The sequence below is a fragment of the Coregonus clupeaformis genome, chromosome 40 (assembly GCF_020615455.1).
Source record: "Coregonus clupeaformis isolate EN_2021a chromosome 40, ASM2061545v1, whole genome shotgun sequence".
Lineage (NCBI taxonomy): Eukaryota > Metazoa > Chordata > Actinopteri > Salmoniformes > Salmonidae > Coregonus > Coregonus clupeaformis.
The window spans coordinates 14,259,707-14,276,230 of record NC_059231.1 but is presented as its reverse complement, the minus strand read 5'-3'; the positions used below and the strand labels follow the sequence as shown (position 1 = coordinate 14,276,230).

Here is a 16,524-nt window from a genome sequence, read left to right as displayed (position 1 = left end):
CTGGGAAATAGGATCATAATAATAATGATGGTACAAATGTGCCTATTTAAGGTACCACCCCAGTGACAAAGCCGTTAATTCCTTTTAGGTGGCAAACATTCATAATTGTACCTTATGGTGGGTATTGAGGGTACACAAAATATGTTTGTACCCTGGGAAACAAAAATGTACCCCTATTTTTGAGAGTGAGAGTGTGATTATTGTACCTTAATATGCAAAATATGGGGTACAAAAATGTACCATTATACTCTTTATCCAGACATGTCCCCTGAAAGGTACCGAACAGTACTATCTGACATCATTATGTGTACCTCTGAAGGTACATTATGTGTATTTTGATATTTTTGTACCCCAAGGAATAATACCATAACCTTATTTCTAAGAGTGTAGTACTATATATCTCAGCATGTATTACCTGCTCCACAGACTAGTGAGTGTAAAATATAACTACTGTCTGTGTAGACACCAATCTCTTCCCTCTTTCATTCCGATAACGGGAGAAAACATGGTGTAAACACAATCGAAAGCCTCAGGAGAATGACAGAAAAATACTGCAAGAATGGATTTATGTGTTTCTCAAATGTCAGAGAAAAATAGATGAGGCTGCATCCAAAATGGCATCCTATTCCCGTATAGTGCACTCATTTTGACCTGAGCACTATGGGCCCTGGTCAAAAGTAGTGCGCTATATAAGGATTAGGGTGCCATTTGGGATGCAACCAGAGACAAGGACAGGTCAGACACAGCACAGAGAACTTCATACAAGAAGGATAAACCACCACAGCAATACACTCCAGTGAGTGAATAACAGGGGAAATAAGATGGTTGTTATGATCTGATGCAGTGTGGATTTACAGAGGAGAGATGTTACAATATGTGAGACAGAAACACACACATGGATGCATGCATACACACACACAGTCTTGTACAGCTAACCTTGTGGGGACACACAATTCAGTCCCATTCAAAATCCTATTTTCCCTAATCCCTAACCCGTACTCTTACTCTTACCCTAACATTAACCCTAACCCTAACCCTAAAACTAAAACTAACCCTAGATCCTAACCCTAATCATTAAGGTAATTCTAACCCTAACACTAATTCTAACCTTAACCCTAAACCCCCTAGAAATAGCATTTGACCTCATGGGGACTAATAAAATGTCCCCAGTTGGTCCCAACATATTTTTTTTACTATTCTTGTGGGGACTTCTGTTCCCCACAACAATAGTTAAACACGTCCACATCCACGTCCACGTACTTACTTTGAGTTGGAGCATAGGAGGCAACATGTGGTCTGAGGGAGTGTACTTGATCAGGGGATTGGTTAAGGGATTGTATGAGCATTCCTTGCATTATTTCAGATCTCTACATTGTCTATTTTGTTGTGTTTGTTGTTGTTTACCTGTATAATCCTCTCTAATACTTAGTTTAAAAGGCTTTGAGACAACAGGTGAGACATTCAAAGTTAAATTTCATCATCTGAACCGTAAGCCAGACTATTGATAAAGCTATACCAGTGTGGTGTCTGGGTAATGTATAAATAGAAATAGATTATATGTCTATGGCGGGTGTACACTACAGTAGACACAGAAATGGATGATTGTTTTGCCTTGCAGACTGACTGGCTCTAGGTCCAGGCAGCCGTCGGGACCCTTCGTGGTCGAGAAGCGTGAGGCCAGTTTGGAGAGGTATGCCAAACGAGGGCAGGGGGGTTAGGCGTGTCACTGCGTGTCACAGTCACTGCTTGCGCACGGGGCCACGCTCTGCCTACCTGTCTGCCTGTCTGCACGCCACCGCTCACAGCTCATCCAATCAAAGAGATGCAAGAGATGCTACTAACCAATCCCAGAGCCACAAGACGCTACTGATTGAAGTCTACTGAGACCATAGACTTACGTTCTGTATAACACATAGGGGCGGGTTCCCGAACACAGATTAAGCCTAGCCTGGGACTAAAAAGCATGCTCAATGGAGAACCTCCATTAAAACTGCTTTCAAGTCCAGGACTAGGCTTAATCTGTGTCTGGGAAACTGCCCGATAGTATTATACTGTATGTTTATATGATTGAGACAATGTCTTGTTCACTATGGGGCACTCTTACATTAGGAGGAAAAACATCTAATTGCATGACTTGTTTATTTTCACTCCACAAAAGCTATTTTGCATTTCCTAACGTCTCTGTCTTGAAGGTAATTGTTTATTTTGAGTGACTGAGTCAACACAAAAGGTTAATAAGAAAAGAGGACAACGCAGATGCAGAGTGCAACTGTTATAGTGGAGATTTAGGTAGGAACTCCTGTAGGAAGTGAAGTCCATGCGTAAAAGCTTCTGTCCTCCGGGTCTTCTGCTAGAACAGAGGTGTTAAGTGCTCAGCAAGCTTCTTGACATGTGTAGCAGACAGACAGACCGTGCCTCTGTCCTAGAACAAGAATAGCACCCACCCAGTCACTGACTGCAGAGAGAGAGAAAGAGAGAGACAGTGAGAAACAGAGACAGAGAGACAGAAAAAGAGAGAGACAGAGAGAGAGACTGACAGAAAAAAATAGACAGAGAGAGAGACAGAGAGCAGCTTAGGCCATAGAGAAGCTTAACCCTACGGAGAGCCATGGGAGTCTTAGCTAACATAAAGGAGATGTTAAACCATAACCCATTTAAACCATAGCTGTACAAGACAAATACCTACCTCCCATGCCACCCTGCATGGCATTGTGTTGTCCGGATAAAGCATAATTAATCCTAATTCGATTTTAGATCCCACAGAGGAGTCCCACTTGGTATTAGACAAAGGGAAGAAGCACCACACGGACTGGCACACACACACACACACACACACACACACACACACACACACACACACACACACACACACACACACACACACACACACACACACACACACACACACACACACACACACATCATCATCATCATCATCAGGGCCTGCACTGTCTCTCCTTGTATGTTTAAGGCAGGGGGCCAAGCCAACTGTCTTACTTTGTCGTTGTTATGTAATGACTTTCCAAGCCCCGCCAGTGACTTCTTATTTTACTGTTGATTTTTGAATGTATGGAACACCCGTTGGCTTTAGCTGAAAAGCCATGCTATACCCCAAAGTGATGCTATCAATATAGCCAATATAATGAGCTATAACACTTTAGGGTGTAGTAGTGTAACACAGAGAAATGCATCAGATTGTGTGTGCATGCTCAACGGTTAATGTCTGTGTCCCAAATGGCACTCTAGTCCCTAAATAGCAGACTACTTCTGGCTAGAGCGCTAGGGGTTTCCCTACGGGCCCTGGTCAAAAGTAGTGCACTATATATGGACGCAGCCCATGACATCCAGTGACCTTCAATGCCAAATTAAACTGAAGACACACACACACACACTCTCTCTCTTTATCTCTCTAATACAATCCTGCGTTTATTGAGAAGTTTCCTTTTTAGGTCTATCTGCTGCATAATCTCTCTCCCTGATCCATTTACTGAAGGTTCACACAGATCTATATTTTATTGATCGTTTCCTCTGTCTCTCTCTCAAACTAATTTTGACATTGATGCCGGCGATTGATTGAGGTTTAAGAAATGTATTAGAACTGGGAACAAGCTCTTGCACAGTTTTAAAAACTTGCCAGCACATTACTTGGCAACCAGTAAAAGTAAAGGGATATTGGATTTGGCTTGGTTTCAAAATAATGTTAAATAAAAGATGAATGTACAATGTTATTTTGATTTGTTTTGACTAAAAACCGTACATTCAGCATCACTCCGTCCAGGGAAATATTATAGTATTTTCTAAGTATACCAAACATTAAGAACACCTTCCTAATATTGAGTTGCACCCTCCCCCTTTTGACGTCAGAACAGCCTCAATTTGTCAGGGCATGGACTCTACAAGGTGTCAAAAGTGTTCCACATGGATGCTGGCCCATGTTGACTCCAATGCTTCCCACAGTTGTGTCAAGTTGGCTGGATGTCCTTTGGGTGGTGGACCATTATTGATACACAATGGAAACTGTTGAGCGTTAAAAACCCAGCAGCGTTGCAATTTTTTACACAAACCGGTGCACCTGGCACCTACTACCATACCCCTTTCAAAGGCACTTACATTTTTTTTTCTTGCCCATTAACCCTCTGAATTGCACACATTCAACAATCTATGTCTCAGTTCTCAAGGCATAAAAATCCTTCTTTAACCTGTCTCCTCCCCTTCATCTACACTGATTGATGTGGATTTAACAAGTTACATTAATAAGGGATCATATCTTTCACCTGGATTCACCTGGTAAGTCTGTCATGGAAAGAGCAGGTGTTCTTAATGTTTTGTATACTCAGTGTATAATTCAGAATGTTGTGTATCCCTGTAAATAATCAGAATTCATGTAAACATTATAGTTTTGTGCCGAGGGACAGGGTAAGTTATGCCGCCTACACATTTCTGTACTGAATGAAATATTACCACTACCTTTTTAAACCATGTCTATCTTTATTTCCCAAAGACAATTCAACACAATCACAATCACTTGTTTGTCTTTTAATAATGTTAAACATCTTTTAACACAGGCTTAACACCTAACAAACACTTTGTACTTAAAAAAAACACTTTTAAAATAAGCCAGGCCCTGTTGTTACCTCTTATCCCACTTCAAATTGCTCAACTTGCCATTGGCTCAACTTACCCCATGACCATTGGCTCAACTTACCCAAAGGCAAACATTTTGACTATATTAGCCCACACAGCTACAAGGATGCACTTTCATGCTAGGTTTAAGAACTATTGAATCTTATAGAGACCCCAACTGATGTATTTGTATAGAACAATCTGAAAATGATCTCCTTTGGTTTGGATACAAGCATTTTGTGTATGGTTTCCCAGAAACAATGGTGGCTCAACTTACCCCGTAGGCTCAACTTACCCCACTCTCCCCTATGTGTAATGTATTTGTTTTCAAATTGTGATTTAAGCGAAAGACAGCAGTATGTTAGTAGTCAGTTCTCCTTCATGTTTTCTCCTTTAGTTTTCATCTCCAGTAGTCCTGGCTCATGCCCAGGCTCATTTCAGCCATCTTGTCAGCATGCTGTTGCTACTGGTGTACAGTATATACCGTGGAAAAGTGTGTATGTACAACAGTACCCCAATGACTGCAGCGCCTGAGGCCATAAAACCCCTCCAGCTATTCCTCTAGACAGATTCAGAGGAGCACAGCTCACCTCCCTTCCTCTAGACTCTGGATCTGACACACTTTGTTCTTTCTCACTGTCTACATCTTCCTCTACTCTCCTTTACCCCTCCCTCCCTCCCTCTGTCTGCTCTCTCTCCCTCCCTCTTTCTCTCCTTTCCCCTCCCTTTCCTCCCTCCCTGTCTCCATCTGTCTACCTTCCTCTCTCCTTCTCTCCTTCTCTCCATCTCTCTCTGTCTCTCCCAGGGAGGTGCGTGAGTATGACAACGGCTCGGTGTGTGTGGAGTGTGATGCCCAGTGTGAGAGAGCATATGGTGACTCCCTGACCTGTCATGGCCCGGTAAGATCCTCCAGAGACACAGGGTATCTCAATGTGCATACCACCGTGGTCCACACGCTCATGCTCCGTTATTCATTCTCTGTGGACGTTCTCTTGAGTACATTCTTGTGAGGACAAGAGTGTGGAGAACTCATAAAACATTACATTATAGAAGCACTCGCACCGCCCTCTTCTGTATTACCTCATGCTGCACCTCCCCATTCACTGAACCTTCTTCCAGCCAGGACAATGGCAACAATAGAGACGAAACAAGATATACAGAAAGCAAATGTTTTACTTATCAGCTAGCTATATGTGAATCGTAATATTCTTTGCCTGGTAAACAGATAGTTTACCAGACAAAAATTACCTAAAACTAAAGTTATGCAAGGTAGATTCTTTGTGGGTAGCTAGCTAACAATTATTTGTTGCCATTTGGCTGGCTAATAGTAGTAGCTATCCAGTTAGCCTTATTGACTTACTATGGGCTTGCAATCTACATACAGTGCCTTTGGAAAGTATTCAGACCCCTTGACTTTTTTCAAATTTTGTTACGTTACAACCTTATTCCAAAATGGATTTTTTTTTTACATGTCCTCAGCAATCTACACAAACTACCCCATAATGACAAAGCAAAAACAGGTTTTTAAAAAACAGAAATACCTTATTTACATATGTATTCAGACCCTTTGCTATGAGACTCAAATTTGAGCTCAGGTGCATCCTGTTTCCATTGATAATCCTTGAGATGTTTCTACAACTTGATTGGAGTCCACCTGTGGTAAATTCAATTGATTGGACATTATTTGGAAAGGCACACACCTGTCTATATAAGGTCCCACAGTTGACAGTACATGTCAGAGCAAAAACCAAGCCATGAGGTCAAAGGAATTGTCCGTAGAGCTCCGAGACAGGATTGTGTCGAGGCGCAGATCTGGGGAAGGGTACCAAAAAATATCTGCAGCATTGAAGTTCCCCAAGAACACAGTGACCTCCATCATTCTTAAATGGAAGAAGTTTGGAACCACCAAGACTCTTCTTATAGCTAGCCGCCCGGCCAAACTGAGCAATCGGGGGAGAAGGGCCTTGGTCAAGGAGGGGACCAAGAACCCAATGTTCACTCTGACAGAGCTCTAGAGTTCCTCTGTGAAGATGGGAGAAGATTCCAGAAGGACAACCATCTCTGCAGCACTCCAACAATCAGGCCTTAATGGTAGAGTGGCCAGACGGAAGTCACTCCTCAGTAAAAGGCACATGACAGCCCGCTTGGAGTTTGCCAAAAGGCACCGAAAGACTCTCACACCATGAGAAACAAGAGTCTCTGGTCTGATGAAACCAAGATTGAACTCTTTGGCCTGAATGCCAAGCGTCACGTCTGGAGGAAACCTGGCAGGAGTAGCTTTGGGACAAGTCTCTGAATGTCCTTGAGTGGCCTAGCCAGAGCCCGGACTTGAACTCGATCAAACATCTCTGAAGAGAACTGAAAATAGCTGTGCAGCGACTCTCCCCATCCAACCTGACAGAGCTTGAGAGGATCTGCAGAGAAGAATGAGAGAAATTCCCCTAATACAGGTGTGTCAAGCTGGTAGCATCATACCCAAGAAGACTTGAGGCTGTAACCGCTGCCAAAGGTGCTTCAACAAAGTACTGAGAAAAGGGTCTGAGTACTTATGTAAATGTAATATTTCAGTTGTTTATTTTTTTATACATTTGCAAAAATTTCTAGAAACCTGTTTTTGCTTTGTCATTATGGGGTATTGTGTGTAGATTGATGAGGGGTGGAAAAAAACAATTTGATCCATTTTAGAAAAAAGTGTAAAGTAACAAAATGTGGAAAAGGTCAAGGGGTCTGAATACAGTGGGAATTGTATGCAGGTAAAAATGCCAAAAGTAAAACAGCATGTACTTATTAACGTGTCAAGATAAAGTATTGTAATCAGGCAACATATGAGATGTGAATGGGCAACATTTCATTCTGATGTCAGAGTTTATTTTCTCTCGCTTCAGCTGAACTCCATTGATTTCAAGACATTTTACGTAATATTTTAAGTCATTTTTCTGGGCATATTTTCCGCTGAAGCTTGCGTCGATGCATGCTTCAAAATATGTACAAATGAAGAACGCATTCGAGAAGTGCCCTCCGTGCTCTGTTTCGCATACTTTGATTTGAACTCATACTCCGATCCTCCGGTGCTCCAATTTGCTTGCTTGGAACACGGTAGCATGCATTTTGAGAAACACCCACAGTCTAACACACACACCCACCCACGCAGGCACACACACACACACACACACACACACACACACACACACACACACACACACACACACACACACACACACACACACACACACACACACAGCCTCAAGCATTCATGACATGCACTGATAACTTCTCCTCACTCCTGCACATCCCAACAGACAATGAATAAAACACACAAATTCTCCAGTGTTACATTTTTTTTTATCATCACACGGTGTTAAATCAACACTGAAAGTGTTGAGTCTGCAGACGCATATAGACACCAGAACAGTGTTAAATTAACACACTGCTTAGTGCAAAGTCTTATTCAAATATTTCCCATAGTGCCTTTCAAGTAAATTGTAGAGTTACCACCCATGACTGTATTTGTTAGTGACAGAGACATGGTTGTTGCAGTCATCCATTTTCGGTCAAAAGCTAATGTTATCCTAAAAAAAATATATTTAACACAATACCATACATATTTTTCACGAGGCCTTATTTTGAGGGCCTAGTAGTTTTACCCTAATACAGGGGCCTGAAACTCATACGCATCACTTTGAACGTAAACCACGCCTATCATTATCATATTTCCCAGCATGCTTTGTTGCAGGTTGCTTTTTTGAATTATGTATTTCGATATCTATGTTTGTGCATGTACATTTAACGATTAATTCATTCATCATTCATTCATTAATCCAATATGTTACTCTAGATCGCCATTACTCCACACACAGTTGACGCATACGAATCTCTCCCTCGCCCTCCATTTGGCAAATCTGACCATAACTCTCTCTTCCTGATTCCTGCTTACAAGCACAAACTCAAACAGGTAGTACCATTGACACGCTCAATATGGATGTAGTCTGATGAAGCGAATGCTAAGCTACAGGAATGTTTCGCTAGTACAGACTGGAATATGTTCCGGGATTCATCCGATTGCATTCAGTGTACCACATCAGTCACCGGCTTAATTAATATGTGCATCACCGATTGATATTGTCCCCACAGTGACCTACGTACATATCCCAACCAGAAGCCATGGATTACAGGCAACATCTGCACTGAGCTAAAGGCTAGAGCTGCCGCTTTCAAGGAGCGGGACACTAATCTGGACTCTTATAAGAAATTGCGCTACACCCTCCGACGAACCAACAAACAGTGACAAGTGACGTGAGTCTACCAGACAACCTAAATGTCTTCTACACTCGCTTCGAGGCTAGCAACACTGAACCATGCATGAGCGCACCGGCTGTTCTGAACAACTGTGTGATCACGCGCTCTGTACCCGATGCGACGATGCGAGTAAGACCTTTAAACAGGTTAACATTGAAAGGCTGATCATGGCTCACATCAACACCATCATCCCAGACACGCTGTACCTACTCCAACTCGCATACCACCCCAACAGATCCATATTGCACTCCACACTGCCATTTCCTACCTGGACAAAATTAAGCGCTCAATACCATAGTGCCCTCGAACAACACATCCGCCACGCTTACCCTCAACACGAGGGCCCCTCAGGGGTGCGTGCTTAGTCCCCTCCTGTACTCCCTGTTCACCCATGACAGCGTGGCTGCGCACAAATTCAACACCATCATAGCGTTTGCCGACAGCACGACAGTGGTAGGCCTGACTACCGACGATGATGAGCCTATAGGGAGGAGGTCAGAGACCTGGCAGTGTGGTACCAGGACAACAACCTCAACGTCAGCAAGACAAAGGAGCTGATCGTGGACTACAGGAAACAGACAGCCGAGCACGCCCCCATTCACATCAACAGGGCTATAGAGGACCTAACATGGTCCAAATACACTGTTATGATGAGTTTCTCCGGTATCAAGTAATTCAGGATGCAAGAGAATAGTTAAACACTTAGATGGAGAGTTGATACATGTATTTAATATTACGGTACCAGGTTCAACATGAAAAGTTGCACATGTTTGGCCTATTGTCATTTGAACTCCCCACCGGATTAAACATAGCAAGATACACGTGGGTTGCATCTTACTATTCGAATGAATTACATAGAAAACCTGTCAGTTTATATACTGCTTTGCAAGCTAATTCCATCCAACAGTTGCCAACCATTATTGAGTGTCACTCCTAACCACAATAGTATCACCCTATATGGTATCGTCTTGCACCCTAGTCAGGATATTCCATCACGTACTCCTTCTAAGATTAGCACCAGTGGCCCCCCACTGGCAAGCATACCTTCTGGCACCCACCAGTGACAGAGAAAAATACATGGAATGTATGGCTATTTGAAGAATTTTAAATATAAAATATATTTTGATTTGTTTAACACTTTTTTGGTTACTACATGATTCCATATGTGTTTTTTCATAGTTTTGATGTCTTCACTATTATTCTTCAATGTAGAAAATAGTAAAAATAAAGAAAAACCCTGGAATGATGTCATGAATGTCTGTGGAATGCGGTAGGCCAGAGTCGAGCGCAGGACACAGAATGAAATGGAAATCTACTTTACTGAATAGTAAAGAAACAAGCAAAACCTCCAAACACATGGAGGAGAAAACCCGCTCACAAACGACACTCGTAACAAGCAACAAACATGCACAACACACAGTGGGGGCGAACAAGTTAAATAGGGAAGGACATAATACTATAATGGGAAACAGGTGTGCAACACTAGACAACAACCAGGTGAACATAGAAACATAAAACATAGATCGGCAGCAGCTAGTATTCCGGTGACGACGAACGCCGCAGCCTGCCCGAACCAGAAGGAAGGGCAGTCTCGGCAGAATCCGTGACAAATGAGTAGGTGTTCTAACTTTTGACTGGTACTGTATATATATATATATATATTTTTTTTATGATAACATATTAGCTTAGGATCTCACTTGGTGAAGTTAACAGGACTGAAAATTGATGAATGCAACAACCATGTCTCTGTTACTAACAAATACGGTTATGGGTGGTAACTCTGCAATTTATTCGAAAGGCAAGGCACTCTGGGAAATATTTCATTAAGGATTTACACTATGCAGTGTGTTAATTTAGCACTGTTCTGGTGTCTATATGGGTCCACAAACTCAACACTGTCAGTGTTGATTTAACACTCTCAGTGTTCATTCATTCATTTTTTTTTTACACTGGATAATTTGCTGTGTATGTATTCTATAGTCATAACAAGAAATACTTTGCATTCAACTCAGTTCAGTAGGTAACAACATCCACCTATCACTGTCATTATACTGTCAGTAGTTAAGACCTTTCTTCCAAATAGTCGCTATCAGCAAAAACATGAATCATATTGTGTTTACATGTTTTAAACTGCCTGTTAATTACATCTCTCTAAAGCTTTTCTCTCTGATATCCACCGTAAACTGAAATCACTTGTGACCACAAACAAGACATGCGTCCCAAATAGCACCCTATTTCCTACAGTGAGGGAAAAAAGTATTTGATCCCCTGCTGATTTTGTACGTTTGCCCACTGACAAAGACGTGATCAGTCTATAATTTGAATGGTAGGTTTATTTGAACAGTAAGAGACAGAATAACAACAAAAAAATCCTGAAAAATGCATGTAAAAAAATTTATGAATTGATTTGCATATTAATGAGGGAAATAAGTATTTGACCCCTCTGCAAAACATGACTTGGTACTTGGTGGCAAAACCCTTGTTGGCAATCACAGAGGTCAGACGTTTCTTGTAGTTGGCCACCAGGTTTGCACACATCTCAGGAGTGATTTTGTCCCACTCCTCTTTGCAGATCTTCTCCAAGTCATTAAGGTTTCGAGCCTGACGTTTGGCAAATCGAACCTTCAGCTCCCTCCACAGATTTCCTATGGGATTAAGGTCTGGAGACTGGCTAGGCCACTCCAGGACCTTAATGTGCTTCTTCTTGAGCCATGTGTTTTGGGTCATTGTCATGCTGGAATACCCATCCACGACCCATTTTCAATGCCCTGGCTGAGGGTAGGAGGTTCTCACCCAAGATTTGACGGTACATGGCCCCGTCCATCGTCCTTTTGATGCGGTGAAGTTGTCCTGTCCCCTTAGCAGAAAAGCACCCCCAAAGCATAATGTTTCCACCTCCATGTTTGACGGTGGGGATGGTGTTCTTGGGGTCATAGGCAGCATTCCTCCTCCTCCAAACACGGCGAGTTGAGTTGATGCCAAAGAGCTCGATTTTGGTCTCATCTGACCACAACACTTTCACCCATTTCTCCTCTGAATCATTCAGATGTTCATTGGCAAACTTCAGACGGGCCTGTATATGTGCTTTCTTGAGCAGGGGGACCTTGCGGGCGCTGCAGGATTTCAGTCCTTCACGGCGTAGTGTGTTACCAATTGTTTTCTTGGTGACTATGGTCCCAGCTGCCTTGAGATCATTGACAAGATCCTCCTGTGTAGTTCTGGGCTGATTCCTCACCGTTCTCATGATCATTGCAACTCCACGAGGTGAGATCTTGCATGGAACCCCAGGCCGAGGGAGATTGACAGTTAATTTGTGTTTCTTCCATTTGTGAATAATCGCACCAACTGTTGTCACCTTCTCACCAAGCTACTTGGCGATGGTCTTGTAGCCCATTCCAGCCTTGTGTAGGTCTACAATCTTGTCCCTGACATCCTTGGAGAGCTCTTTGGTCTTGGCCATGGTGGAGAGTTTGGAATCTGATTGATTGATTGCTTCTGTGGACAGGTGTCTTTGATACAGTTAACAAACTGAGATTAGGAGCACTCCCTTTAAGAGTGTGCTTCTAATCTCAGCTCGTTACTTGTATAAAAGACACCTGGGAGCCAGAAATCTTTCTGATTGAGAGGGGGTCAAACACTTATTTCCCTCATTAAAATGCAAATCAATTTATAACATTTTTTACATGCGTTTTTCTGGATGTTTTTTTTGTTATTCTGTCTCTCACTGTTCAAATAAACCTACCATTAAAATGATAGACTGATCATTTCTTTGTCAGTGGGCAAACGTACAAATACATTTTTCCCTCACTGTACATAGTGCACAACTTTTGACCAGAGCCCTATGGGCCCTGGTTAAAAGTAGTGCACTACATTGGGAATATAGTGCCATTTGGGAAGCACCCAAGGTCTTCGATTGCCCTTGAAGCATGATTAATTGTATTGTCAGTTAAAGTGTGTCTGCGAGCTTCACAATATATTTTATTTCATGTTAACTTATAGGGAAAGTGTTATGTGTTTACAAAAAATGTCTGTGTGTGTGTGTGTGTGTGTGTGTGTGTGTGTGTGTGTGTGTGTGTGTGTGTGTGTGTGTGTGTGTGTGTTAGAAAGAGTAGACACGCGTGCGGACCTGAGTGCGTGTGTACGTACATGATTTTGTGCTTCCATATATCTGTTTGTGAGTTTGCGTGCATGATGTGTGTGTCCCTGTGGACTCTCCAGTTGTTTCAGGCTGTGTTATGATGCTCTTTGTCCTTCTGTTCATCTCCAGTCTAGACAAGGAGATAATTCACCACCTCCATCCCTGCTCTCTGCTCCCTTCTCTCTTCTCCCTTCTCTCTGCTCCGCCTGTGATCTTTATTGTTTATTAACCACCCCTCTAGGCTTCAATCTCACTACACACAATATACTCAAGGCCACACACACACGCGCACACGCACGTACACACATGCATGCACACACACACACATGCACACGACCACAGTCACACAGTCACACAGTCACAGTATTACTGTGTGATTTCTGGACTTGAGACACTTATCTTCGATCTCTGTGGAGTGGTAGAACATTGAGACAAATCAGACAGGTTGGCCAGCAGCCTGGTCTCATAGGCTAGACGTAACATAGTAAATGTACATCCGGGACACTCAAATTAGTATGATATCAAATAAAATAAAATTTTATTTGTCACATACACGTGTTTAGCAGATGTTATAGCGGGTGTAGCGAAATGCTTGTGCTTCTAGCTCCGACAGTGCAGTAATATCTAACAAGTAATATCTAACAATTTCACAACATATACCCAATACACACAAAACTAGTAAGGAATGGGATTTAAGAATATATACATATGTACAAGCAATGACAGCAATGACAGAGCGGCATTGACTAAGATACAGTAGAATATTATAGAATAGAATGCAGAATATACATATGAGATGAGTAGTGCAAGATATGTAAACATTATTAAAGTGATATGTTACGTTTGTTATGGTTACATAAGACAGATGGTTACTTAAAGTAAAAACTAAAGTAGGGTGGTTTGTCATGCTGGATGGGTAGCCATATAACCTGAAAGTCTAGCAACCTAAAGGTTGCGAGTTTGAATCTCATCACGGACACAAAATAGCTTAATTTAAGGTTAGGGTTAGGCATTAGGGTTAGCAGTGTAGTTAATGTTAAGGTTAGGTTTAAAATCTGATTTTATGACTTTGTGGCTGTACTTGCTAGTGACCACTCTGCAGAGCTGCCTCCAGAACAAGATTCATGAGGAAAAACGCTAACCTACATCTTAATACTGCCCCCTGTGCCCAATCTCAACAAGTCAAGACATTGTGCAGTGGTTGGAGATTTGTTCTGTATGGTTTGGAACGGGCCCCCTTTCTGAGGGCCTCTGTAGTGTATGTGAGTCTTCGGGACACACAGGCCAAAGTAAGCCTATATGTGAGTCTGTGGAGTAGAGCTGGGACGATAAACTTAAAATGATCGACACTGAACAAACCAACCATTTTGCTGATATTGTTTATTATGATAAATAATAGGGCCCTACTAGAGAAATTGAAGTTTGAAATTAAATAAGATTGCTAATATAGGTGATTGTTAATGGGACAATTGATAGCTACAACATTCAAAGTAGTAATAGTAGTTTTAAGGGTAATGTAAAAAAAATTATGTTATGAACATATTGTTCAATTTATCATTATCGTGATAATTCAGTAAATTCATTGTGGTATGGATTTTTGTCTATATTGCCCAGCTCTACTGTGGAGTATGTGTGAGTGTATGGGATAGACAGGCCAAAGTAAGCAGTGCAAGGTGTTTGAGTTACACCAGGGTATGTGCTCATTGTTACTAAGGCTAGATTAGCTGGTGCAGGGTTTGATTCTTTTTACTCTTCTCTTATTATAACTAATAATGTCATGGGCCTGCAAAGGGCCAATCTAAAACAGATAGAGAGATGGAGCGAGAAAAAGAGAGAGATAGAGAGAGGAGAGAGAGAGAGAGACAAGAGAGAGAAAGAGATGTTATGTTCATAGGCCTGCTCTTAACCAATCTAAAAAAGACAGATGGAGAGAGATCTGGCAGCCCGATGGATGAATCTGGGTTTGGCGAATGCCAGGAGAACGCTACCTGCCCAATGCATAGTGCCAACTGTAAAGTTTGTTGGAGGAGGAATAATGATCTGGGGCTGTTTTTCATTGTTCCGGCTAGGCCCCTTAGTTCCAGTGAAAGGAAATTTTAATGCTACAGCATACAATAACATTCTAGACAATTCTGTGCTTCCAGCTTTGTGGCAACAGTTTGGGGAAGGCCCTTTCCTGTTTCAGCATGACAATGTCCCTGTGCACAAAGCGAGGTCCATACAATAAAATGGTTTGTCGAAACCGGTGTGGAAGGCCTGCATAGAGCCCTGACCTCAACCCCATCGAACACCTTTGGGATGAATTGGAACGCCGACTGTGAGCCAGGCCTAATCGCCCAACATCAGTGTCTGACCTCACTAATGCTTTTGTGGCTGAATTGAAGCAAGTCCCCTCAGCAATGTTCCAACAGCTAGTGGAAGCCTTCCCAGAAGAGTGGAGGCTGTTATAGCAGCAAAGGGGGGACCAACTCCATATTAATGCCCATGATTTTGGAATGAGATGTTCGACGAGCAGGTGTCCACATACTTTTGGCCATGTAGTGTATGTCATGTTCATAGGCCTGCTCTGAGCCAATCTAAAATAGAAAGAGAAAGATGTTGAGATGTTACATTCAAACCTAACTCTGAACTGGGGTTAGTCGTTTGCCTCATGCATGCAGTCTACTAGGTATTATCAAGTTCAGAATAACGTCCTGAACATATCTTTGCCTACCAAATGGCACCATTTTCCCTATATAGTGCACTACTTTTTAAGGGGACCTATGGGGACTAAATAGGGAATAAGGTGTCATTTGGGATGCAAGCTATGTAACATCTAGCACCATGACTTACTATACATCATCATAGAGCTTTACTGTTATTCCCACCTGACAGGTTCAGGCTTAGCGTTATTCTCTGATGGAAACGGGAGTACAGGAGCTAAACAAATGGATTACATCAATCATGTTATGACAACAGAAGCCATAGCAATGACATTAAATTCCACATTGTGCTCATGCTATGCTTTGATCACCATGGCTAATTCCTTCTAAGGAGGAAGTGAGGTTGTAATAATATCAGTCACACTCAGGATAGACAGTTGAGAGAGAGAGGCTATGTTCTACCATAATGTTGCTTATACCTATACTTTTCTTTGAGATCTACAGGAGTGCCTTGGGAGGAGAGGATAACTAAGGGTTGATTTTGGATTCAGGATGTGTCTACTCCCCAGGCCTCTCCTCCTGCTTTCCTCCTCCTCTCCTCCCCTCGTTTCTCCTCTGGCCATATGTTGTTCAGATGGCCCCTCTAGCCCAGATGGACTGTTACAGCCTGCTAATTGATTAACACACAGCTCTCTCTCGCTCTCTCGCTCTCAGTTCAATTCGAAGGGCTTTATTCGCATGGGAAACATTGCCAAAGCAAGTGAAATAGATAATAAACAAAAGTAAAATAAACAATCAGAAATGATCCGTAACCATTACGCTCAC

General features: G+C 42.2%; 1 protein-coding gene across 1 annotated transcript in view; it reads left to right on the top strand.

Moving 5' to 3' along the window:
- LOC121554931 (receptor tyrosine-protein kinase erbB-4-like) overlaps positions 1 to 16,524 on the top strand; it is a 225,254-nt gene that overhangs the window by 108,806 nt on the left and 99,924 nt on the right. The window contains exon 13 of the mRNA XM_045212027.1: positions 5,429 to 5,522. Coding sequence (XP_045067962.1) covers positions 5,429 to 5,522 — 94 coding nt within the window. The remainder of the gene's footprint in view (positions 1 to 5,428; positions 5,523 to 16,524) is intronic.